This window comes from Balaenoptera physalus, assembly GCF_965194825.1.
Source record: "Balaenoptera physalus genome assembly, chromosome: 11".
In the NCBI taxonomy this organism is placed as follows: domain Eukaryota; kingdom Metazoa; phylum Chordata; class Mammalia; order Artiodactyla; family Balaenopteridae; genus Balaenoptera; species Balaenoptera physalus.
In genome coordinates this window covers 68,765,142-68,792,987 of record NC_138896.1, presented here as the reverse complement: position 1 = coordinate 68,792,987, position 27,846 = coordinate 68,765,142, and the positions used below count along the sequence as shown (strand labels likewise).

Sequence of the window (27,846 nt, the reverse complement as noted above, 5' to 3'; positions counted from 1 at the left end):
AATAAACTATTATCCACAGGATTCTGTTCCTTACCCTTTGTCCCACCCCCATGCTGAATCAATGGAGCCGGGGCAAGACAATAGGGAGCAATAAATTATTCAGTGTTCTGGGGCTTCTCTCTAATGTGTCAATAACAACAGGGTTTCTAAGTCACCCATTAGGGAGACCTCATTTACCCTTTTGGCAAAAAATACATTGTGTAGACCACTGGTGACTCAGAGCTGAAATGCATGGTTCCAAAGCCCCAGGGTTTGCATATTTTAATATTAGGAATGTAAGAAAAGACTCCAGGGAATGCCAGAACAGCTTCTAAAACTCTGATGATATTTCCCTATTGATGTTTTTTATGGTTTCTAGTTCCTATCAAGTCACAGCTTACATAACATAACTTAAATCAGAGGCGGTCAGCTGAGAAAAGGAGGCAATGCCAGTGATTATGGAAATACACTCAATTTCAAGAACTGTATAGAGAAGGACCTTAATTTTTGCTCTCTTAAAGGAATCTGTGCCAATTATAGGATGCTGAGCAAAAACAGTACATTTAGTCAATAACATCAGCAACCCAGTCGGCCAGGCCAGAAGTCAGGGAGTTGTCCCAGGAGCCTTCCAAATACTTCTCAGAGCTGTTCTCGCCCCTCCATTTTGATGGCCACTGTTCTAGGGCCTTCACCATCTCTCACCCTAACTAATGGGGTAAGCCAGCTCTCCTGCCTCTACTCTGCGACTCAAGCATCACCCTGTCCACATGTGTCATCCTCCTCCTCAGACCCCTCAGGGCTCCTTCTGTTCCCACCAGGCACTCCATCCCACCTTGCCTGATAGCCCCATCACCTGCGCTGCAGAGAAAACTCAACTTACAAAGGTAAAATGACCATCCTTAAGTCATAGGATGGATCTGGGATCAGAACCTTGATCATCTTGTGCCAACTCAGGAGCCAATATGCAGAAATCAACTTAGCAACTGCAGGAACTCATGTTTGAGAATTTAAACTTGTGCAAGTGATATATTCAGTCACAACTGTGTGTTGCCATGACTTGCAGCAGTCACTGCTTTAACATTAGTTATCCTCAAAACTGGACATTTGAGGGAAAACCAAGCTGCTTGCCTGATTTGAGCCAGATGGCAATGGTAAATGACACTAGTGATAAGATGTTCAGGTTTAAAATGTGACCTCAGAGGCCAAAGGAGGCATAAATCCATATTCATATGGTAATTTTAATTCATTGGGAAAACTGCATTACACTCAAGCACTGTACTGGCCATAAATGACTGATTCCACATGTCAACATCCAGAGACTTGACATGCAAATTAATCTAGAGACTTTGAATAAACTGACATCTGCAAAAAGAATATATCTTAAAAAATATTTCCATTCTGAAAATTAGAATCAGAGAATTTAGAGACAAGTTTAGTGTTCCGTTTGGAATTATTTCAGAGATTACTAAAAAGAGGGGAGAACAAAGCGAACGAGCCATTCAGCGCCAAAAGGAAATAAGCAGGCCGAGCCAGACCTGCTGATATCCAAATGATCATGGAAACACTGCTCTCTGCATATGCTGAAATCATTTCTTAATTTCTTATGTCTGAAAATGTTTTTGATTTATACAGTGTCTTTCATGTCAGGAACTCCATCTTTTGTAACTTATTAGCTGGTTAATCCTCTACTACTATTACTTCACTTTAATTTGTGTCCCCAAATTAACCATGGGAAAAAAATCTAAGGCCAGATGTTTATATTTTTCAGTCTTTCAATTTTAGATATTATTCAACCAACATAGCCCTCAAGGAATCTCAAAATGCTCATGAAAGTAAAAACAACGAGTTTTCCCTTTAAACTAAACAGTTGAAAACAATCCAATCTTTCTTTTGAATACGTGGAAAAGAAAACTGAGAGAGATAGCTACTGGACTTTATGAGCACACACTGAAATCTTAAAAGAGTCTTTTCTCCATTTCAATATGCAACAACAAAAGAGATGAAACCAAGTGATATCTGTCCTGTGCCAGTGAATTACATATGCACCTGGGTCTCCTCTGCTATGACCCCGCCTCCGCCCCCCTAAGACAGGACTGTGGACGGCCATCTATGCATCCCCGAGTGCTCAGTATGTAGCAGGCTCTCAATAAGTATTAACTGATCTGAATATTAACGTTGTTAAGTAAACAATTAGAAGTCTTAAGCAGAGATAAGCTGGGATGACATTGTTTATCTTTCCAACGTGATCAGGAAATCTTTCATTCTGACTATTCTAAGAATAGCAATTTAAAAAAAAACTTTATGCCACCATTCAAAAAATTTTATTAATCAAATAATTTAAATAGACCTCCAATAATTCAGACTGTGTGCTTTGGGTTGAAGTTTATAGTCTATGAAAAGTGAGGTAGGCTGAGATTTTTACAGAAATTTTACATTTCTCTGGAGACCTACTTCTAAATGACAGGGGAGTTCCTTTCGCCTGCCCAGGATCCATATCCCCTTCCCCTGGTAAGAGCCTCTGAGTTTTAGAAAGCTACCCCTTCCTCACTGATGACAGTCTTGTTGGTCTATCAAGGAAGGTGCGTGGCCTTCCCTTGGCCAACAAAAAGGCCAGGGTCCCCAGTTATACCAAGCGAACACGTTTCTCTGCAACAGGAATCTCAAACCAAGTGCCCCAAGCACTGAGGGCAAGGTGAGAGCAGATTCACTCAGTCAGTGGTACTCAAGACACTATTAGTTCCTGCTGCCCAAACCCCCATGGCTGTCTGGTCCAAGTCCTCTTCCAGACTGGTTCTTCCCCACAGCTTTCCAGTATGTTCCCCTTCTCCCCTGGGTTAGCCAGAGATGGATTCTGTTGCTTGCAACCCTGGAATACTGACTAATGCGTAGGCACTTCCCAGTCCTCACTGACCAACACCTGCTATGCCAATTCTAGGTCAGCTTGATCCACTCATTTAAGACCTGTATTGAGCAGGACTCTGCTTGTCTGCTCAGATCACTGTGTGAATTCTTAAAGATACTAAAGTTAAGTTACTGAAAATGTTTCCTCTAATTGTCATTGGCTTCCTTCCTGTCTCTGTCAGTATAGTTTTATTTGATGATAAAATTATAAATTAAGTACCAGATTCTATTCCTATCAGAAAAGAGCTTTAAATCTAGATTATATTTAAAGGGAAAGAGCTGAGCTTTCAAACAAAAACTTAAGAAGCAGACAAACTAGTAACTCAAAGTAACTTAACATTTTCAAAGTTCTTTTTGATCCTCACGTTTTAAAATCAACACATGAAAAGTTAGGCCAAGGAGAATAACAGATCACACAAGATGACATATGTGAAAGGACCGTGAACTCTGTGAAACATAAGGCATAATGCCCCCGTCTTAACCTTAACTTGCCAACTCACCTTTGCCAGGGATGAGAGCCTTCCGAAAGGCTTCCTTCAGAGAGCTGTGCCCATGTAAGAGTCTGTGGCTGGGAGAGATGGCCACGTGGGAGGTGCCGTAAACGGCCTCGGGGGTGACCGTGTAGGCGCTCAGCTTTTCTCCTGTGACTTGCCCGTCAACCTGGCAGGGGGGAAGCAGAGTCATTTCATTTCTCAGTCCTCCCTCTGGGCTGCTGTGCTCCCCAGCCATATCCCTTCCCCCAACCCCTCCCCAATCCCAGACAGTGGTGACAGCTTCTGACCATAGCCACAGGGATGTGGGGACCTGAGGTGGTCCCTGGCAGGGGCAGAAAGGGCAAGAGAGAAGAGGGTCGCAGCTCCTCTTTCAGGAGGCCTCTCCAGTGCCCACAACCAGGCGTACTTGGGGGCCCCAAATCAAAGGGGGTCAAAGCATGCTCAGAAGGATGCCTTCCCCAGTTCTTGGCTCCTTTGTTCACAAATCAATAATAACTGTCAATGTTATTTGTCCTGAGAAAGGAGCTATACTTTCCTCCAGGATTTAAGTTACAAATAAAGGCATCAACATTTCTAACCAGAAAAAGACACTGAGGCTAATTCCATTTTGAATAGGAAAGAAAGGACAGCCTGAGCTGAGCTCAAGAATGAGTGCTCCTAGGGCTGGTTAAATGCCTTTCAAGGAAGAGTCAAACATTAGGCACCAACTGAACGCCAACTATGTGACAGACACAGAGGACACAGAGAGGCCAGATCCTCCTTCCTTCACACATTCAAATGTGCTCACAAAGTGCCAATGATGTGCGAAGCGCTTGGGGCCCAGAACTAAAAGTCCACACTATGGACTGAGTGCCAATTAGGTGTCACCTATGGAGCCAGTTATGGGGCCTCAGAGGCACGGTCACATGGCCCTGTACCTGCAGGACTGAGAGTGTTCCCTCTGGAGATGTCTCATTTTCAGGTGGGTCCAGGAATGGAGATGGAAACACTTTCATGATAAAATATTGGGCAATGGAGAGAATACAGAAGACATTCCACATACAGTAGCCAGGTGGCTCAGAGACCCGCATCCCTCACCCTGGTGGAGAAGCAAAGGTCTTCTATGTGATCACATCTTGAAATGAAAATTCTGGATGTAATGAGTTAAATAAAATATGTTATTAAAATTAATTTCACCTGTTTCTTTGCACTTTAAAAAATGCGGCTACTAGAAAATTTGAAATTACATATGTGACTCTCAGTATCTTTCTACTGGATAGCACTGCTGCAGAGTCTCAAGTTGCTGGTCTCTTCAAAGAGTTCTAAAAATGCAGAAGGGGGTTTCTGAGCATTAATTGCTGGAGATGCTCTTGCTCGATCACCTTTAACGTGAAGTCCAAATGGCAGCCCACACAGTCCCCGATCCAGTGGGCCTGCATGCCTTTTATTCCGTACCATTCTGGAAGGTCTGCCAGCGCGTCCTGCATGGGCTGTAGGAATGAAAGGAGAATGGAGAGGTAGAAGCACACAGCTTACTTAAGACAAAGCAAGTGATCTGGGGCTCGCTAAGGTGGGAGAACTGGAGACACTGAAGGAGGTTCAGGATTTAGCCCTTTTCTCCTTCACTTGTCAATCAGAGGGGCCCAGCAAAGGTCACACAGATGCACTCATCATGACTCAATTTAGTGAGATGGGTTTCACTCATTTCCCTATTTTCGGTGGGCCAAGGTTTCAGAGAAAGAAGAAAATTAACAAGGAGAAACCATGATTAACATCTTTGATGGATGTGGTTAGTGCATTCTCCTCCACAGTCTGGGACCTAAACGAAAGAAGTTCAAGTTTATGAATTTTTAAACCCTAAGATAAGTCATTCACAGGTATGGCTATTCTACCACTCAACTGTATCATATATAGAACATTATAAGTTTATTTAAAAAATAAAAATTAGCATAAGGGAAGCCATCACATTGATTTGTGTAACATTTACTATTAAAAGCACACATTTATTCTCATCGTTATCTAATTTTAATCCTAAAATCTTACAAAAGGGAGGCTTTTCAATAAACTATTCTCTATGGTCTGAAGCTCATGCCATCCCTTTATTTGAAGATGAGGTACATTCTTTCAACAAATAAGTTTAAAAGTAAATCATATATTTATAATAAGAGTCCAATTTTAAATTCCTAATTGCATTATGACTAATACAGGCAACATAACGATGCTTTATTTGTGTAGTGTTTTGTAATTCATAAAGTGCTTTTACACACATCTCTTCTCACACCCTCGGGGTAAGGTAGCTCACTTTCAGATTAATGAGCCCACACTGTGAAAGGGTATAGATTTCTCATGCAAGCCTGCAGGAAAGGACAAGTCAGGACTAAAACCCAGACCTTACTAACCGCATTCTTTTGCCTACAGTGCAGAGACTTACTCTATCGTGTGATAAACAACACAGAGCATTTTCTATACTTGTCATCTATCTATCCATCCATTCTCATTTATTCGGGAGAGCCTGCAAGCTTCAAGATCCAGAAATTTCTTCTGAGGCAGAAATTGTGGATTATGGACACCATCAAGTTGACCAGCAATGTGTTCATTCATTTGTTTATCCCCAGGAATGTATTAATTCCCCAACCCTAAACACAAGGACCTCATCTAGGCATTGGAGACTTGGGCATACACAAAGCAGGATGTGCCAGAGTCCCTAAAATGAAGTTTAAATAATGCACACATGGAGCCTGCTGCTATTAGTTGGGTAACTGATCAAAATGCAATGCCAAATGCTATTAGCATCAAAGAAGATGGGACACGGGTTGTGGAAATGAATCAAGGGAAAAGAAAAATAGTGGGAGGGTAGGGAAGAAAAGTAACAGAGTGAAAAGTAGGGAGAGATATAAAAGATTTGGGGGGTGGACCACAGAGGAGAAGGAAAGTCATAGGAAGTGGGTGGGTGAGGAAAGAAAAGCTCCAAAAAGAAAAGAAAGGAAGGGAAAAGAAGCAACTAAAGAGTGCCTGCCCAGCCCACAGTAGGGTGCAATGACCAATCAATAACAGGGTGAGCCTTCCTGCCATGGGGCTGTCAACCTTGAGAGAAAAGCAAAGGAAAGAGGGAACGGAGTTACACTAATATTAAAATAGAAACCAGACATGTGTGCAAAATAGGAAAAGGAGAGCACTGGAAAGCCTCAGTGAAGAGCTCAAGCTGTCCTTTTAACGCAACGTCACACTAAGGCTCAGTAAAGGCAGGTCCCCTTCCTTTTTGCTACCAATAGGAACCTAGCTGTGTGACACTTGGCATAATCCTCGTGCAGAGACCCAACTACCCAGCTCATGTTTATAGGTCATCTTCAACAAAATGATTCTAGGGTTCTCCCATTTCCGGACCATTAATCATAAAAGATAAAAATGTTTTTTATGAGGAAATGTCATCAATTAGAAACCGTGGGTATTTTATAGTCTACCTGGTCATTTGGAAAGGAGATCCACAAAAACCAAATAGCTGATGACAAAGATTCAGAAATATTTTAGGTAAGTTTTGAAACTTGATAATTCAGCATGACCTATATACTTAAGCCAATTCATGATGTTGATGAAACCGTATTGCCCAATCTCCCAGGGCAGGATCAAGGAAAACCAGAGTTGTTAGTTTTAAGTAAAATAAGCAGATCAACATGTGTCAATGCCATACATATATTCCAACATCTGTGCTTGTGAGATGGCTTTCCATAGGATATACAAAATGCTTTACGGGTCAAGTAAAGTTGCCCAAAAGGACCATTATGTTTCAGTATTTGCCTGAGTGAAAACTGACTTTTGAGAAGGTGGTAAAAGTCCTGCTTCAGGTTCCTGACTGTTCATTACTTCAATTAAAGTGGCTTTCTTTTGGTACAAACTATTATGTATAAAATAAATAAGCTACAAGGATATATTGCACTGCCCAAGGAATATAGCCAATATCTTATAATAACTATGAATGGAGTATAAGCTATAAAAATTTTCAATCACTACCTTATACACCTGAAACTAACATAATATTGTAAATCAACTATACATCAAAAAAAAAAAAAAAGTCAGAGCAACGAGATTGGTTCAAGATGGCGGAGTAGAAGGAGGTGCTCTCACTCTCTCTTGCAAGAACACCAGAACAACAACTAACTGCTGAACAATCATCGATAGGAAGACACTGAAACTCACCAAAAAAAATACCCCACATCCAAAGACAAAGGAGAAGCCACAAAGAGATGGTAGGAGGGGCACAATCACAATAAAATCAAATTCCATAACTGCTGGGTGGGTGACTCACAAATGGAGAACACTTATACCACAGAAGTCCACCCACTGGAATGAAGGTTCCGAGCCCCACGTCAGGCTTCCCTATCTGTGGGTCCGGCAATGGGAGGAGAATTCCTAGAGAATCAGACTTTGAAGGCTAGTGAGATTCGATTGCAGGACTTCGACAGGACTGGGGGAAACAGAGACTGCACTCTTGGAGGGCACACACAAAGTAGTGTGCTCACTGGGACCAAGGGGAAGGAGCAGTGACCCCATAGGAGACTGAACCAGACCTACCTGCTAGTGTTGGAGGGACTCCTGCAGAGGTGGGGGGGTGGTGGCTGTGTCTCACCGTGGAGACAAGGACACTGGCAGCAGAAATTCTGGGAAGTACTCCTTGGCGTGAGCCCTCCCAGAATCCGCCAATAGCCCCACCAAAGAGACCGGGTAGGCTCCAGTGTTGGGTCGCCGCAGGCCAAACAACCAACAGGGAGCGAACCCAGCCCCACCCATCAGCAGACAAGTGAATTAAAGTTTTACTGAGCTCAGCCCACCAAAGCAACAGCCAGCTCTACCCACCACCAGTCCCTCCCATCAGGAAACTTGCACAAGCCTCTCAGATAGCCTCATCCACCAGAGGGTAGACAGCAGAAGCAAGAAGAACTACAATCCTGCAGCCTGTGGAACAAAAACCGCATTCACAGAAAGATAGACAAGATGAAAAGGCAGAGGTCTATGTACCAGATGAAGGAACAAGATAAAAACCCCAGAAAAACAACTAAATGAAGTGGAGATAGGAAACCTTCCAGAAAAAGAATTCAGAATAATGATAGTGAAGATGATCCAGGACCTCGGAAAAAGAATGGAGGCAAAGATCGAGAAGATGCAAGAAATGTTTAACAAAGACCTAGAAGAATTAAAGAACAAACAAGCAGAAATGAACAACACAATAACTGAAATGAAAACTACACTAGAAGGAATCAATAGCAGAATAACTGAGGCAGAAGAACGGATAAGTGACCTGGAAGACAGAATGGTGGAATTCACTGTTGCGGAACAGAATAAAGAAAAAAGAATGAAAAGAAATGAAGACAGCCTAAGAGACCTCTCGGACAACATTAAGCATAACAACATTTGCATTATAGGGGTCCCAAAAGGAGAAGAGAGAGAGAAAGGACCAGAGAAAATATTTGAAGAGATTATAGTCGAAAACTTCCCTAACATGGAAAAGGAAATAGCCACCCAAGTCTAGAAAGGGCAGAGAGTCCCATACAGGATAAACCCAAGGAGAAACACGCCGAGACACATAGTAATCAAATTGGCAAAAATTAAAGACAAAGAAAAATTATTAAAAGCAGCAAGGGAAAAGAGACAAATAACATACAAGGGAACTCCCATAAGGTTAAAAGCTGCTTTCTCAGGGCTTCCCTGGTGGCGCAGTGGTTGAGAGTTTGCCTGCTAATGCAGGGGACACGGGTTCAAGCCCTGGTCTGGGAAGATCCCACATGCCGTGGAGCAACTAGGCCCGTGAGCCACAACTACTGAGCCTGCACGTCTGGAGCCTGTGCTCCACAACAAGAGAGGCCACGATAGTGAGAGGCCCGCACACCGCGATGAAGAGAGGCCCCCGCTTGCTGCAGCTAGAGGAAGCCCTCGCACTGAAACGAAGACCCAACGCAGCCAAAAATAAAAAATAAAAATAAATAAATAAATAATAATTAAAGGTGCTAATAATTAAAAAAAAAAAGAAAGCTGCTTTCTCAGCAGAAACTCTACAAGCCAAAAGGGAGTGGCATGATATACTTAAAGTGATGAAAGGGAAGAACCTACAACCAAGATTACTCTACCCAGCAAGGATCTCATTCAGATTTGATGGAGAAATCAAAAGCTATACAGACAAGCAAAAGCTAACAGAATTCGGCATCACCAAACCAGCTCTACAACAAATGCTAAAGGAACTTCTCTAAGTGGGAAACACAAGAAAAGAAAAGGACCTATAAAAACAAACCCAAAACAATTAAGAAAATGGTCATACGAACATACATATCGATAATTGCCTTAAACATGAATGGATTAAATGCTCCAACCAAAAGACACAGGCTTGCTGAATGGATACAAAAACAAGACCCATATATATGTTGTCTACAAGAGACCCACTTCGGACCAAGGGACACATTCAGACTGAAACTGAGGGGATGGAAAAAGATATTCCATGCAAATGGAAATCAAAATAAAGCTGGAGTAGCAATACTCATATCACATAAAATAAAGAATGTTACAAGACACAAGGAAGGACACTACATAATGATCAAGGGATCAATCCAAGAAGAAGATAAAACAATTATAAACATATATGCATCCAACATAGGAGCACCTCAATACATAAGGCAACTGCTAACAGCTATAAAAGAGGAAATCGACAGTAACACAGTAATAGTGGGGGACTTTAACACCTCACTTACACCAGTGGACAGATCACCCAAACAGAAAATTAATAAGGAAACACAAGCTTTAATGACACAATAGACCAGATAGATTTAATTGATATTTATAGGACATTCCATCCAAAAACAGCAGATTACACTTTCTTCTCAAGTGTGCACGGAACATTCTCCAGGATAGATCACATCTTGGGTCACAAATCAAGCCTCAGTAAATTTAAGAAAATTGAAATCATATCAAGCATCATTTCTGACCACAACGTTATGAGATTAGAAATGAATTACAGGGAACAAAATGTAAAAAACATAAACACATGGAGGCTCAACAGTACGTTATTAAATAACCAAGAGATCACTGAAGAAATTAGAGGAAATCAAAAAATACCTAGAGACAAATGACAATGAAAACACGACAATCCAAAACCTATGGGATGCAGCAAAAGCAGTTCTAAGAGGGAAGTTTATAGCTATATACAAGCCTACCTCAAGAAACAAGAAAAATCTCAAAAAAACAATCTAACCTTACACCTAAAGGAACTAGAGAAAGAAGAACAAACAAAACCCAAAGTTAGCAGAAGGAAAGAAATCATAAAGATCAGAGCAGAAATAAATGAAATAGAAACAAAGAAAACAATAGCAAAGATCAATAAAACTAAAAGCTGGTTCTTTGAGAAGATAAACAAAATAGATAAACCATTAGCCAGACTCATCAAGAAAAAGAGGGAGAGGACTCAAATCAATAAAATCAGAAATGAAAAAGGAGAAGTTACAACAGACACCGCAGAAATACAAAACATCTTAAGAGACTACTACAAGCAACTCTATGCCAATAAAATGGATAACCTGGAAGAAATGGACAAATTCTTAGAAAGGTATAACCTTCCAAGACTGAACTAGGAAGAAACAGAAAATATGAACAGACCAATCACAAGTAATGAAATTGAAACTGTGATGAAAAGTCTTCCAACAAACAAAAGTCCAGGACCAGATGGCTTCACAGGTGAATTCTATCAAACATTTAGAGAAGAGCTAACACCCATCCTTCTCAAACTCTTCCAAAAAACTGCAGAGGGAGGAACACTCCCACACTCATTCTATGAGGCCACCATCACCCTGATACCAAAACCAGACAAAGATACTACAAAAAAAGAAAATTACAGACCAGTATCACTGATGAATATAGATGCAAAAATTCTCAACAAAATACTAGCAAACAGAATCCAACAACAATTAAAAGGATCATACACCATGATCAAGTGGGATTTATCCCAGGGATGCAAAGATTCTTTAATATATGCAAATCAATCAATGTGATACACCATATTAACAAATTGAAGAATCAAAACCATATCATCATCTCAACAGATGCAGAAAAAGCTTTTGACAGATTTCAACACCCATTTAGGATAACATCTCTCCAGAAAGTGGGCACAGAGGGAACCTACCTCAACATAATAAAGGCCATATACAACAAACCCACAGCAAACATCATTCTCAATGGTCAAAAACTGAAAGCATTTCCTCTAAGATCAGGAACAAGACAAGGATGTCCACTCTCGCCACTATTATTCAGCATAGTTTTGGAAGTCCTAGCCATGGCAATCAGAGAAGAAAAGGAATACAAATTGGAAAAGAAGAAGTAAAACTGTCACTGTTTGCAGATGACATGATACTATACATACAGAATCCTAAAGATGCCGTCAGAAAACTACTAGAGCTAATCAATGAATTTGGTAAAGTTGCAGGATGCAAAATTAATGCACAGAAATCTCTTGCATTCCTATACACTAAAGATGAAAAATTTGAAAGAGAAATTATGGAAACACTCCCATTTACCATTGCAACAAAAAGAATAAAATACCTAGGAATAAACCTACCTAGGGAGACAAAAGACTTGTATGCAGAAAACTATAAGACACTGATGAAAGAAATTAAAGATGATACCAGCAGATGGAGAGATATACCATGTTCTTGGATTGGAAGAATCAATATTGTGAAAATGACTATTCTACCCAAAGCAATCTACAGATTCAATGCAATCCCTATCAAATTACCAATGGCATTTTTTACAGAACTAGAACAAAAAATCTTAAAATTTGTATGGAGACACAAAAGACCCTGAATAGCCAAAGCAGTCTTGAGGGAAAAAAACGGAGCTGGAGGAATCAGACTCCCTGACTTCAGACTATACTACAAAGCAACAGTAATCAAGACAATATGGTACTGGCACAAAAACAGAAATATAGATCAGTGGAACAGGAGAGACAGCCCAGAGATAAACCCACACACTTATGGTCAACTAATCTAAGACAAAGGAGGCAAAGATATACAATGGAGAAAAGACAGTCTCTTCAATAAGTGGTGCTGGGAAAACTGGACAGCTACATGTAAAAGAATGAAATTAGAACCCTCCCTAACACCATACACAAAAATAAACTCAAAATGGATTAAAGACCTAAATGTAAGACTGGACACTATAAAACTCTTAGAGGAAAACATAGGAAGAACAATCCATGACATAAATCACAGCAAGATCTTTTTTGACCAACCTCCTCGAGTAATGGAAATAAAAACAAAAATAAACAAATGGGACCTAATGAAACTTCAAAGCTTTTGCACAGCAAAGGAAACCATAAACAAGACGAAAAGACAACCCTCAGAATGGGAGAAAATATTTGCAAACAGATCAACGGACAAAGGATTAATCTCCAAAATATATAAACAGCTCATGCAGCTCCATATTTAAAAAACAAACAACCTAATCCAAAAATGGGCAGAAGACCTAAATAGACATTTCTGCAAAGAGCACATACAGATGGCCAAGAAGCACATGAAAAGCTGCTCAACATCACTAATTATTAGAGAAATGCAAATCAAAACTACAATGAGGTATCACCTCACACCAGTTAGAATGGGCATCATCAGAAAATCTACAAACAACAAATGCTGGAGAGGGTGTGGAGAAAAGGGAACCCTCTTGCACTGTTGGTGGGAATGTCAATTGATACAGCCACTATGGAGAACGGTATGGAGGTTCCTTAAAAAACTAAAAATAGAATTACCATATGACCCAGTAATCCCACTACCGGGCATATACCCAGAGAAAACCATAATTCAAAAAGACACATGCACCCCAGCATTCATTGCAGCACTATTTACAATAGCCAGGTCATGGAAGCAACCAAAATGCCCATCGACAGATGAATTGATAAAGAATATGTGGTACATATATACAATGGAATATTACTCAGCCATAAAAAGGAACGAAATTGGGTCATTTGTAGAGACGTGGATGAATCTAGAGACTGCCATACAGAGTGAAGTAAGTCAGAAAGAGAAATACAAAGATTGCATATTAACGCATATATGTGGAACCTAGAAAAATGGTACAGATGAACTGGTTTGCAGGGCAGAAATTGAGACACAGATGTAGAGAACAAACGTATGGACACCAAGGGGGGAAAGCAGCGGTGGGTGGGGGTGGTGGTGTGATGAATTGAGAGACTGGGATTGACATGTATACACTAATATGTATAAAATGGATAACTAATAGGAACCTGCTGTATAAGAAAATAAATAAAATAAAATTCAAAAAAAATTAAAGCAACAATCACACAGTGTATAAGTAGCTCCTTTTGTATAAAGAAAAAAAAAGTCAATAAAATTTATTGTAAAGTTAAAAAAAAAGAAGTGGTCTTCTTTCAGTTTCTCAAAAATACCAAGCCTGCCTCATGGCCTTGGCACAGGCTATGTTCTTACCCTGAAACACCATTTCCTCACCCTCTATACGGTGGCTGCTGAGTCTCCCCATCTAAAGTGGTGCCCCTATCATTCTCCTTGCTCTTCCCACATCCCTAATGGTCCATTTCTTCTCTTGTCTGTTTGATTGCTTGTTGACGGTCTGGTTCCTTCTCTGCATTATAAGCTCCCTGAGAGTTCTGTTCACCAGTATAAACTCAGCACCTATAGTTTCTGATATATAATAGGTATTTTGAATAAGTGAAAAAAAAAAAATGAGAAATGGGCCTCCTGCCAAGGTAATGTAGAAACCAACCCTTTCCCCTCCTCTTTTCCCTGATAATGATGAGGAAGCCTACCTCTAATAACCTGGATCAGCCAAGGCTCTGGTTTCAATAGACCTGTCCCAGGGGACACACTGCTGACCATGGACAGGTGGCCTTGTCCTCCTGCGGCACAGCCAACAGGAACCTGGCTCTTCAGTGGGCCCCTTGGTGGCCTTTCAGTTTCATTGGTGTCCCTCTCTTTCCCTCCCTCAGGGATCTCAAGAGGCCTCAATTCCATGATTTTAAGTCTGCAAACTTTCTGCTTTAAGAGGAAGTTACAAAAGTCCAAAAAAAAAAACAAAAAAGATACAGATTTATTTATTTATTTAATACAGGTTTATTTTTAAATGTGACTTTTGGGGTATTTAAAAATCACTCATAAGGACTTCCTTGGTGCTTCAGCGGTTAAGACTCTGTGCCCCCAGTGCAGGGGGCCTGGGTTCGACCCCTGGTCAGGGAACTAGATCCCGCATGCTACAACTAAAAGATCCCACACGCCGCAATGAAGATGCCTGGTGCCGCAACCAAGACCCAGTGCAGACAAATAAATAAATATTTTAAAAAAATCACTCATAGAGGTGGCCGTAAGGCAGCGTAAGATCATGATTCATTGAAGAAAAGTTGAATTATATTCCATATGTAGTTTATATATATTTAGTTGGATACAAATTCCTTGGAAACTAACCATATACGTAAAGGTACCTATAAACACACTCAGCTAAGGAGAATATTTACTTGACTGAAAGAGCCTATTCCCAAAATCTTTCAGGTAAACCATAGCTTCTCCATATTTTCCCTTCCTGGCTGACATAAATGGAACATGAGATTGCAGAGCTACACATACATGTAACATTTTAAGAATGCTACAAAACAAATATTAGAAACATGGAGTTTCTGTTACTGACAGCACAGACTTGAAAAGTCGAACAACTAATTTTAGCATAACCCAGAGGTTAATGGGATTTCTGGGATTCGATCTTTGATATACTATCCTAAAGATGCATGAGAGATAAAAATGAGTCAGTTGGTAAGAACTGCAATGTAAACTTCATCTAAAATAAGGCTTTCGTAGAAATTCTTTCAAAAGAAACCAGCTGCTATGGACATTAGAAGATGGCATGTGGTATCTCAATTATGAATGAATCATGTACCAAAGTTTCTATGTTCCCATCCACTTCAATTATAATATGGCCACTGAGCTCCCTTGTAGAAGACATTGTGTTTCGTGTAATAAAAGGTGCCAGGGAATCCAGAGAACACAGGGACATGTTGAACTGCCCCATGAGTGTTCAATCGGCAAAACCCAGGAAACTATGGGCCAAACAGCCCAGGTCCTTCAACTGATAAATTGTAAGAAAAAGAAAGGGATAAAGAGGGAAACCTGTAGATTAAAGTACTTGAAAGACATCAAATTTAAAAAGTGAAGGTAGGAATAAACTATACTCTCTAGGGAGGCACATTTAGGTGATAAAACTATAGAGAAATGTGAGGACGTGACTATCTAAAAGTTAGGATAGTAGCTACTTTGGGGCTAGGGAGGCACTAATGTTGAGATGAGGCATGTAGAGGGCTTCTGGAGTGCTCTGGCAAGATCCGCTATCTTGACCTACAAGGGCGGCTGCTTTAAAATAATTCAAAAGCTATATATTTGTTTTATATGGTTATCTGCATTTCATTTTATAGTAAAAATGTAAAAACAAAACAAAAACTTACTACTAAGTTTGGTATTACATAGGTCACAACTCTTATCCCACATTGTTCCCAGAGTATGGCATAGAGAAATGTTGGCCTGTGATCTCTATGATTCAAGTGCAAACTCTCTTGTTTTTCTTTACAACCCACAAAGGGCCTGACCTAGAGCCTAGAACTGTGTCTTGAACTGGGCAAATGCTCATTAAATTCCCATTTAATTCCCTCCACTCAAGGGAGAGTCTCAGAGAGCAAGCAGTACAACAGAACCAGATCACCAGGCATCTAGGGAAGGAAGTAGTAACCTTTGTAGAACACTTCCTATGTAGCAGGCACTTTTATGTATGTTGCCTCCTTTAATCTTCACAACAGGACAAGTCAAGAAGTATTATCTCCACCTCACAGATGAGAAAACAAGTCTCAGAAATATCCTCTAAGTCACTCCAGAAGTATGGGGTGGAACAGTGAAAAAGCACTGGCAGCAAGGTGTAGCTGACTCCTAAGTTCATACGCATTCCTATACTCTACTATGCAATGACTACTCTCCAGCAGAGGTCCTTAAATCCAGCTTTCCCACATCCATATTTCAGATAGTTTTGGCTTATCATTCTCTAAGTTAAAAGAGACACTTATTAGAGATCTGCCTGCTTCTATTATCCTATTTATATTTTTATTTTTTTCCTGGAAAGAAGACTCTGGTTATAGAGTCATAGGACTGGGGTTGTGATCAAAATTCCCTTTCTTCAGATAAGGACACAAAGGCTCCCAGAGGTTTAGCAAGCTGCCCAACATCACTTAGCTAATTGGAGTGAAGCTAAAAACTCATTCCTCAGGCCTCATTTAACTACAATGCATCTTCCTCAGAACCTTTCTCCCCAACTGCGCAGTGAACTTCTATTGTTTAAGCTGCCCAGGACCTGAAGTCTCTTCTTTCTTGGGGGTGGGGGTAGGGAGGGGAATTGCAAGATGGGGTGAGTGGCAGGGCCCCACCACCAACTATGGAAGCTAGAAAGGGGGTGCTTTTCCCATCCCAATCTCCTCCTCTATGGAAGCTAAACAAATAGTGTAACCAATCACAGGCTCAGTACAATTGGAACACTGAGGGGACCTAGAGGCACAGGGTCAACTGGTTTAAATGCCACACCAGAACTGAGAGGCTGGAGATGCTGGTACCAAGGCAGCAATGACTTAACCAGACCATTCCTAGGACAAGGTTTCAGCTGTGCCCTTGTTCTCCCTGATTCCTGCCTGGGCCTGGGTCCCCTGTCTTCCCATCCAACTGTGAGGAACCTGGTCCTCTTCTGACCAATTCCTTTTTGGCTTAAGTTAACCAGAGTAACTTTAGGTTGTTTCAACCAAGTTTCCTAACTAATAATGGATTTAAAAAGTTTCAACATTCTGATGTATATCTATATTAGCTTAAACTATACTGTCTGATATCATTGTAGCAAAAGTGTAAAATCTTGAATATATTAATTATATATTAATGTTAGAAAAATAAAACAATGTTAATAAACTATTATTCAATCTTCTGATACAATTATATATTTTAGAAAGCTTTTCAATTTACGCAGCAATTTAAGGGGTCTTAAATGCCAACAAGCACGTAAGTAGGGCATTATGAACTCAGAATGACCTTCGGCTTTTCCTCTCCAAGGATCAGTGAGATTCCATTTAACTTCAAAGCAAACCTATGTGTGGTATCACGGGATATGATGTCTTCCCATCAGATAAAACCCACGTTACATGATCTGAAGGTTAGCCCCAACTCCCACTCCATCCTTTCCTGCCACAGAAAATTCGGAGCTGATGGGGTCCATTTCTGACACACTTTACGCCCCTCCCTTCCCCTGCATTACTGAGCCACAGTTTACAAACCCTCTCATTGTGTTTTTCTTCTAGATTGAACTGTCAAAGCTGGAATATTTCCTATGGAGGTGCTTTGCTTAAAATATTCAGATCGTGATGAGGACAAAAGATTCAAATAGAATGAAATGTGAATGTTTTGATATGCTAATTGTGGCAGGGAAAAAAGTCCGCCTGCTTAAAACCTTACCAAATCTATGAATATTTTTTAAAAATCAAAAGAAATGAAAAAGAAAAAATGAAACCAAACCTCTTGAGAATAACCCAGCAAGCCCTTTTTAGTCTCCACTATAAAATAAACTCATTATTCACGGCTGAATTTTGAAGAACAGGGCTCCAGAAAGCACCTGCCCAACAGCTTCCAACAAACTCCCCTCAGCCCAGGGCTGGCCCCACCAAGTCTCCACCAGAACAAGAAAAGCCTGGTGAGCATTTACAGTGCTACAGTTGTTCAATGCAAAGAACTGTTTTCATTTGTTTGTTTGGGATTTTTGTTGAGATTATATCCTTTTTGTGATGTTTTGCAATTACAGTGACAGTAGATGGTATTCATCTCAAGTCCTTACGTTTGCCAGTTGGCAGTGCCTCCCTTCCCCACTCTGGCCAACCTCAATTTATATAAATCTTACTGGCTCATAGAATCCAAAAACTTGGGGAAGTACCAGGTTTTGAGACTCTTTATTAAAGTGCTATGAAATCCCTTTTCAAATAAAATCTGAGGGAACCCAATATCTAAGAGTTGAAAGCTGAACTATTCTAGGAGATGCCCTGCTCTCTCCTCTAACCCCTCTACATCAACTCCCAAGGCTTGGGCACAACTTGGAAACCATTAATTATTCAACTCCCTTCACTTAATTAATGAAAAAATGGCTCACTCGACCAAGTCAACAGCAGACCCCAAATAATGAATTCACCAGATCTGATTTTTCTGGGGCCATCATGCTCAGTTTTCAGGCATCTTTCTGTAAATTAAAAAAAAAGACAACCTCTTCTATATGCAAAATCTAGAAATGAACAACGTGAATTGGCCCCTCATTCAATTTTTACAAATAATTATTGTATTTAATACTCAGCTGGAGTCAAATTGTAAAGTTTCCTTGTGGTTATTATTTAGCGTATATAGAAGTACTATGGTTAGGATTAGGGGGGACTTATTATAATCATTTCACTAGGATAAGTCTGAAAAGACGGCCACTGTTGCTCCATAGGTACAGTGCGTGAATGAAGATGCTTTCAGAAGTTGAAACAACACTGTACAGGAATGAGTCTCAGTGTGAGCCCGTGTTTAAGAGCATGTACCATCAGGAGATGGGCTGAAGCAAACATCCAACTGAAAAGGCTTTAGTAATACAAAATAGAATCAGGAATAAGAAAGAGGAAGATCAAAACTACAAAGCTGGGGATAAAAAGAGGATTAGATATAACACGGCTAATCTGACTGTTTCTTCAAAGAAGCAGAAATAATGCCAGGAATAAATCCATACTTCCCAAGAGAAGACAGGATGTGAGCTAAAGCATGAAGAACAAGGTGCAACAGGACCGTAAATAAGAATTCTAGAAGACGTGGTTTTAAAAACATGACACATTTTAAAGACCTTGATAAAAAAAAAAAAAAAAGTTTAGGCAAACTGAGAAATATAGACCTTTTAAAACAAGTGGATTTATTAGCTACTAAGGGGAAAGTTGAGAAACTGGAACCTTGAGAGCTGGTTACAGATTTGAGACAGGATTTAATGAGATTTAATTAAAATGGACATTTTTTAAAAAGCTTAACACTTAGCCTTCTTCTGAATCAGTATGATTTGATTAGCAATTATTTTTGAACGATAATTTGTCTGTATTTTTTCTAAAACTTATTATTGTTGCCAAGATTTCTTTATTCTTTTTGTTTCTGGAATCATTTCAGTGCAATTACTCCAAAGACACAGTATATATTTGAGTTGTAATAAAGGAAAGTCAATTCTGGAGGCAGTAAGATGTTTAAAAAATCTAGATGTCTCCTCTGGAATATTCTAGAGGAATAAACTCTCTCACATCCTAGTCTCCCTCTTCTGCTTTGGCTCTGGCACGAAGTTGTGCATGAAGATTATAGACACATTAAAAAGCTCTGGTATGATGTTTACCTTGTTTAACTCTCTCTTTTTGATGGTTCTGCTTTAACCGCTCTTCTGCAATATATATGCATTTCTAGCAAAATCCATTTGTTGTGGCATCTCAATGTAAAACATTTATTTACAAATACAGTTGCGCTATCCAAGGGTCTCAATTCCAGTGAAGTTGCTATTAACCCAGAAGGGAAATAATCAGTTCTAAGCAAGGCACCCTGCAAATGATGTATGACTTGCCAACAATGTATGGGTCATGGGACTGCAGAGGCAAAAGGAGAAGAGGCACCAAGCAGCCCATGCTTACATCAAGGGTGTATCTCAGAGCCATGTGAAAAGGAGGAACAAACCAAGTGCTATTAAATAGATTCCAAATAGCTGGAAAGAAAGAAGTGCTTTCTGGGTATGACCAGCATGGATGGCCCAGTGTGCATGCTCTGTGGGAAAGGATGTGGTGAAGGAAACCAGGAAGCTACAGTGGCAGCCAGATTGACTAATCTCTTCTTACTCATGTATCAACTCAGGCCACACATCAGCCTTTTTGTTTTTTCCCTCTGTCTCAGGTAACCCACTTTTTCAGCAGCAAAATGATTTAAATTCCACTAACTTCTAAGAGATGGTGACTATAGGTTCTGAAATGTCACCACCAGAACCTCAGAGTGCAGATGACAGAGGACAAACTCTCTCAGTGACAGAGCCACCTGTCTGATGAGACAGCTTCTGATTCCCAGAGGCCACCCACATCACCTCACTGCCCATGTCTCCACAGTACAAGAGAGAGGCTGTAACTGTACCCCTTAGGGGGAGGGAGAAATTAAATCACTATCCTGCAAACAGAACACGGTACACAGTCCAATCTGTGGCACTAGGCTACCCTTGCCTGAAAAGGTGCTTTTGTTCCGAGAAAGGGGAGTTTTGGGAGCAACACTAAGAGCTTTTATTGGTCTAATTAAGGAAAACAAAATGGGGACAGCAGTCCCAGGGGACATTCTGCTCAAATGCCTTCGACCTGGAAGCCTGCTTATAAACTTAAAACTTGCAAGAACATAAGACCATCCCTTTCCAAGACACTCAGGTCTAAAGAAGATGTGTAAATAAATGCTGACATAACCCTGTTGTCAGGCTGGTTTTTTTTTATGATTATCAAAATAACAGTAATCATTATGGAAAATTTGGAAAAGACAGAAAAGGATGGGGAAAAAAATTACAGTTACCCAAAATCAACTTAAGCACCCAGGGAGATCACTATTAATATTTGTTCTATATCCTTCCATCCTATTTATATCCCATCTTCCAGTGATAGAGATACATATTTTCCCCACAAATTCTGAAATTGAGACATGTCTTACAATCAATGGTGTCTTTGATTGAGCATTTTTCATTCTCAGTGGAGCATAAAATTTAAAACCAATCGTGTGTTAGAACTGATAAAACAGTATGAGTGTGTGTACTTGTGCATATGTTTTTACACAGTTATAATTATGCTGTTAATATACTGTTTTTAAATGACTAGAGTTTGCATTTTACCAGAGTTCACAACTTACTACAGCTCTAGAAAGGATTAAATCTCTTTTTTAAGCAATTCTGACACTCAGAATCAGCCACCCTGGAATAGTAAGCAAAATAAATAGAGGAATGGAAAGATACTGTGGAAAATTGTCCCTTTCTATAAGAAAACACATTCTGAAAAACAAAACGGAACAATATAATGTGGATATGTATGTATCTGCTAATGTCTGTTCACTTCCTTAGTAGCAGTGGAAGCCACTGGATCAGTCTCAGTGTTCTCCGAGCAGCTGGGTTTAGAATGCCCTGGGGTAAGGAAAGGGCACTGGATTAGAGAATAATGACATAAAACATGACACTGCTCAAGCTCTGAGGCCAACAAGCCAATTCCATCAAGAACAAACTAGAAAAGCTCTAATCACTGTACTTTCCGTTATTTGGCCATTTGTGCCCTCTCCCTGTACCTATAACATTTCCTAACTTGCATTAGCTGCCTTCCTGCAACACTCACCCTCCGACTGTCTGCCCTCTGCACGTGGTTGTCGGAAATGCTTGGTTGCTTGGGAACTAGTGCTCAAGAGCAGGTGGACGAAACACAGGCCTAGGGCTTTGGAGACTCAAGTTGGGTCCTGGCTTTCCTAGCCTTGGGGGCCTGAGTTATAAAAAGAGGAATGGGATCAGGCGGTAATTTTCAGGGACACCTCAAGCTGGCCATCAGCCCCCCTGGGGAGCAGGAGGAGGGCAGGATGTGGGCTGCTTAAAATAAAGCAACACCTCGTCCCTTCGTTTTTAGACATCATATTGACTTTGTAATTTCCGGCAGCAGTAAAGGCAGGCACAAGGGGGTTTTTTGTCGGCTTTTATGTTTTTCAGATCAGGACAGTGATTAGAAAGCACAGGAGACTGAGCCTAATGTCGGGGAGGCTGCACAATGTTCTCTCGGGTTTCTTCTAGTGTTAAAATCCAGATGACTCCCTAAGCTAAAGGAGTTCGTTGGTGACACTCACTAGCCCTCCCGAGCACAACCAGGGACTGCCCCCAACAAGGTGCTAATCAATCTCTTTCCTCCCACGGAGTCCAGGCTAACACCTTGAGAAAGAAGGTGGCCTTTACACTCCTAAAGGACCTGGCTGGGAGCTCAGAAAGGCTACTAGGGGTTTAAGAGCAAGACATAATGTTTACTTTGTTCATTTTTTTTCCTAATCAAATTTATAATTTAATTCATTGTCAATACACAATAGGAAATATATTATTATGTATTTCTCCCATTTTCCCCTTGCAATCATTCCATCTTGAAACAAAAAAAACCAAAGGAAACCTTCCTGCTTGCAGAGTATGTGTGCCAAGCTGGAAACTGTGCGTCTCCTTCCTTCAGAAGTTCTCGTTCATCCTCACACACTCTGGAGTGGGTGTGCAGGCAGGGCTGTCTTCAGTTGCCTCATGGGAGGGACAGGGTGTGGGCACGAACTCAGGGGTGAGGAAATAAGGCGGCCCTAGAGACCTGACCTAATAGAGGCCACATACAGATGTGATCAGGCATTGATGGGGGACATTCCCGAGACAGGCAGGAAGGCACTGCATTTAGGGGACAGGAAATCTCATTGCCTGTTCTGTCATGAAATACCATGGTTTCCAAATCCAGAGCTGGAACCCAGCCCTGCACCAACTCTGATGAGCTCTTCCAGGCAGAAGTTATCCCTAAGGCCTGCTCAGAGCCAGCCGGCGGCCTTCTCCCAGCAGTCTCACCTTCAGCCCCAGCTGACATTAAGGAGCCTGTCTCCTTGGCTGGGGCTGTGGGCCGGGATGGAGGCTGGCGTACAAGTCTCCTGATACACCCCAGGCAGCCTCTCGCTCACCTGCAAAGTGCCGGGGCTGTCAGCCTCAAATCATCTACTTTCCTTTCGCCTCTGTCCCCCTCCCACCCCCACCCCCAGAAGGACTTCACTGCGTCCCTTGGCACCAGCCAACAATCACCCTGAGGAGGACTGAGAGAATAGGACGGAAAGTGAAGAGTAGCGTTCGGCTCATGGTTTAGAAGAGAAAGGATCCTGGAGAGGCAGGTTAAACAGAGAACAGCAGGAAGTATTATGTAAGAAGGAGCAGAATTTAACAATTAATTAGCTCTGTGAGACAGGGAGTCAAAACCAGATCCTGGGAATGGGAGCAGACTCTGCTGCTTCCAAAAGAAGACACAGCCGGGGCCTGGGGGAGAACTCGGGCAGGAAGCTGGCTCCGAGGCTGCGTCTGAGCGCTGGTCTGAGCCCCGGGGTCCAGAGCCATATGGGCTCTGCCCCCCTACCACGCAGGAGCTGATAAACTGCTTTTTACAAGGAGGGAGGAATAAGGCCACCCTCAGCCCTGACTGGCCACAGAGGGGCACGGTGGGGGTGAACGCAGTAACAGCTTTAAAGCCACTGGGCTTAACCCTAACCCTCACAGTAGATACACCTCAGCATCAGCGTTGTTAAATCTGGCCCTGGTCTGGATTCTCACGGCTTTTTATCCCAACTGCCCTGCAGAGAAGCTGATAGTTCGTTAAACGTTTCTCACTTGCTCCTCTTGGTTCTCAGAAACTTCGCTTCCTCTGCCAACATCTAATCTGTGCACACGCCCACCGTGTGAAGGGCCAGGCTGAACACACAGCAGGCGACACTGGGGCCAAGGGTCTTTTTGGGGGGACAAGGTGGGGTCAAGTCGCCAAACCTCACTGATCAATCCCTTTGCAAAGTTTTCTGAGGGCACAGGAGGACTTGCATGCCATTACAAGGAGGCGCTTCCTGGCACTATCTCTGTTCTGGGGCTGGGAGAGGACCTGAGGGTAGAAGCAGAAAGCCAGGCGACAGCCCACTTTCCAGGAGACGGCCAAATGCTTTCACAGGGAACTCAAGGCCTCAGGATTAGAACAAGGGTGCCCAAGGGTCCCCATTCCAGAGTGCAGGGGACTCTTAAGCAGCCAGAGGCACCCAGGGGACTAGACCCTTATACCGCTGCTCCTCCGGGGCTGTCCTTCGGCTCCAGCCTCCTCCTCCACCTCCCCAAAGAGCTCCTGTCATAAGCCTCATTCCCTTCCCTCAACTCCTTGGCTCTCCAACTCCAGAGTTTCACTCTTTGCAGGGTCCAACAAGACCAGTGCGTTCTGGTAAAGGCATCTCTACTTTACCCACAAGTGCAACATGGAACCAAGATGAGAGGCACAGAGGGCGCAGGGAAATGGGTGGCTTATTACCTCCCATCCTCCCTGATTTCATAAGGGCTCACTGTTGCCCATCTGCTTCTTGCCAGCAGAAATTCTACTTGGAAATACTTGTGAAGCGTGAAGTTTCCTGCATGTCTGGGAGGCAACAGAACGCTCCCTTACAGATATTCTGCACTTCCCATCTTTCATCACCATCTTGTGATACCTCCTCAGACCACTGGGTAGAGCTGGGGCTTTTCCTCGCCTCCCCTGCACTCTCCTGCAATGTGATGTTGATCCCAAGGGCTGTGACCTCTCATGTCTGCGAATGTCTCCTGCACCAGCCTCCAAGCTCCCAAAGAGCAGGGACCTCAGCTTTTCTCACCTGTATTCTTAGCATCTAGGCAAGAATACAGCTGGGGAGAGAAAGAATGAATTCAGGCTACCTGAGAAGTGGCACAGACTGCCAGTTAAGAGCTCAAGCACCTGGATTTGAATCTCAGCGCTGTTACTTATGACCAGTGTGAGCCTCAGTTTCCTCATCAGTAAAACAGGGATAACAGGCGTATCTACCCTCCAAAGAATAATGTGAAGGTTCAGTAAGATGGTGTAAGTAAAAGCCTGAGAACTGATCAGATCAGGGGCAAGCAGATAGGAAGTGGGAGGTGATCACAGACTTGGTTCACATTCTAGCAGTTGCTGGGTAACTCCTGGAAACTTAGAAAACATAAGCACCAATTTGGTGTGGGCATTGACGAAGCACCATCAGGGCATGATTATGTCCATCTTAACGCCAAAGAGGAGTCCATGTATAATGTCCCAGCAGCTGAGGGCCTGTGAGAAGTCAGCCTCTGGGGGCTACAGGAAGCCGCACAGAAAACGAAACCACAAATCTATCAGAAAAGTTCAAACGGGAAGCTGTCTATTTGTCTCGCCTTCCAATTGTCACCCCGTTGTCAGGAGCTGAAGTGTTCGTTCTACCCGGCTCTGAATCCCTCTTGCTTTCTGTATGTAAGTCTCCAACCCGCCCTCCTCCCCTTGCTCTCACCTCGTGGTGCTGCCCACAAGAATCCTCCCACACATCTCTGCCAAGACTAATTCATTTTCTTCAGATACTCCTACTGCCAGTTTTCTTTTTCACAGAACGAGTGGCTGAAATCACTTTTAATGTTTCATAAAGCAAAGCAAACAATCCTAGGAAGACTGGGTGGGGGGTAAAGGGAGGAAAATCAAATATGTCACAGAACAGCCTTAATAAAGGATTTTTATATTTCAGGGTTCCCTGTAATTTTTACGTCAGGCATCGTCTTTATAATTTGGAAGTCAAGTGAATGAAAGGAGGGCTCCTTCACAGCCATGCTCCCAAGCAGACCACCAGCTGTACATCACAGAGGCAGCCCTCAGAGCTGCAAAACTAGATGTAAATACAGAGCTCTAAAGATAACTGTGGCAGGCACAGCTCACCGGCCATCCCAGCACCCATTCCCCATCCCCTACCCCCAACCATCTTGACTATAGAAGCTAAAAAGCCTGAGCCTGCTTTCCTAGTCTTCCTAGAAGCTGGGTGTAGTCACATGACACAACTGGGGCTAACAGAACATCAGTGGAAATTGGCTGTGGGTTTGTGGGAAAGTTCTTGCATTCTAGTCACTCACACTGCCTCTTTTGCTTCTTTCTGTCTTGAATGGAAGCGTGATGTCTGATCTGCAGCAGCCATCTTGCAACCATGAGTGATAGGCAGGAAGGAAAGGTCATGAGAATCATAGAAATGCCAACTCAGAGCCCTCTCCCAGTTTGGTCTCAGCAGCTGGGACTTCTTGTGTGGGAAGTCACCGCCCATCTGTTAAGCTACTGTAACTTGGGTTTTTATTTACTTGCAGCTAAAAGCATTGTTGACTCAATATCTCATCCTTATCTAAATAGGACCTCATCACTAACTCAACACTATTACTGTCATACCAGGTTTTAAAGTAGATGTCCTATCTCATTTGATCTTCTTTGAAGTTTTGGACCCATTTATCCAAGCATCATTTATTTCTACATCTCTACTCAAATGACTCATGGCCACTGCAAACTCAAAAGGGTCAGGACTATATCTCTTCCAGGACTCCCTATCCCAGTGAGTAGCTTAATCATTCACTTCGTGTCCAAGTCAGGGTCTTTCTTGATGACATCATCTCCTACACACTCTCATTCATTATCACCAAGTTCTATAGATTTCACCATCTGAATATTTTTCTAACCTACCCATCTCTTTCCACTACCATCTAAGTCTAAGTTATGCATGCCTGGACCATTGCAATAACCTCCTAACTAGTCTCTCTGCACCCACACTTGCCCTTTCCACAGTGAATTTATAAAAGCACAAATCTGACCATGTCATTCCCTTCCTTAGAATCCTTTAATGGCTTCTCAGGGCCCCCATGATAAAGTACATATTTCTTAAGACCTAAAAGGCATTGGCTGATCTGGCCCCTAACCACCTATTCAGGTTCTCCAGCCCTATCTTGAGTTTCTCCTCTTGGCTCTCTTAGTTTCAGGTATACCGTCATTATTTCAGCTTCTCAAATTTGTCATATCCGTTTCTGTTTTAGGGCTACCACTTGTTATGTTCTCTATGTGGGGGGATGGGGGTTCCCCTATAGCTTTATGGCCTACTTAACCCTTACTCATCCCTCTGCAGCTCAAACAATAAATTTTCCATTTTAGAAGTTGCACTTTTCTGTTCCAGATTTCCAGTTTTTAAAAAAAAAAAAGTTTCCATTTCTCTTCAGAGATTCCCCTGTCCACTCATTATGACCATCTTTTCCTTTAAGTTCCATTATCTCAGTATCTATTTCTATTGGGCTGACTCCATTCCCACCCCCCCCCTTTATTATGAGTCACAATTTCCTGATTCTTTGCAAGTCTAGTAATTTTTTTTATTATATGTTAGACATTGCAGATGAAACCAACCTTGCAGAAAGTCTGGATTATGTTGTTTCCTTTTATAGGTGTTGAGTTTTGTTCTGAAAGTTCCTTTTGAAACTGTCAGGCTTACTTTTATTTTTAATTAAGGTGAGTCTATTTTAATTTTGTCCTTGGTCCTAGGGTGTCATCCACACTTGTAATATATAGTCTTTCTGAGGTCTCAACTGCGTACTTTTGGCTGAGCCATAACTCCAAGGTTTCAGAGCGCTGTGCAGCCCCCTGGTATCTCTGTTCTCCTCTCAGTCTCATAGTAACCATTTTCTATCAGGCCTTACGAAGTCTTGCTTTGTGCATGTGCAGCCCTCAGCCGAGGACCTGCAGTGAACATGGATTTCTGCCCACCCCTACCTCCCATGCCACCCCCTCTGCTCCTGATTTTCAGGGCAAACCAAGTGCTGACCTCCA

The 27,846-nt window shown here is 41.9% G+C and overlaps 2 protein-coding genes across 9 annotated transcripts in view; one reads left to right on the top strand and one right to left on the bottom strand.

Annotated features, from left to right (window-relative positions):
* Positions 1–27,846, top strand: part of LOC309638721 (uncharacterized protein) — a gene marked incomplete at its 5' end in the record, with an annotated part of 364,111 nt that overhangs the window by 89,052 nt on the left and 247,213 nt on the right. The window lies entirely within an intron of this gene.
* The window catches only part of LARS2 (leucyl-tRNA synthetase 2, mitochondrial), a 170,323-nt gene that overhangs the window by 68,000 nt on the left and 74,477 nt on the right, over positions 1–27,846 (bottom strand). For all 8 annotated transcript variants that reach the window (XR_014251033.1, XM_082413855.1, XM_082413854.1 and 5 more), the window contains 2 exons: positions 4,736–4,843; positions 3,381–3,540 (listed from right to left, as the gene is read on the bottom strand). Coding sequence is in view for 7 of the 8 variants with exons in the window: in XM_082413855.1 (XP_082269981.1) it covers positions 3,381–3,540; positions 4,736–4,843 (268 nt within the window). In the remaining variant the exon portion in view is untranslated. The remainder of the gene's footprint in view (positions 1–3,380; positions 3,541–4,735; positions 4,844–27,846) is intronic.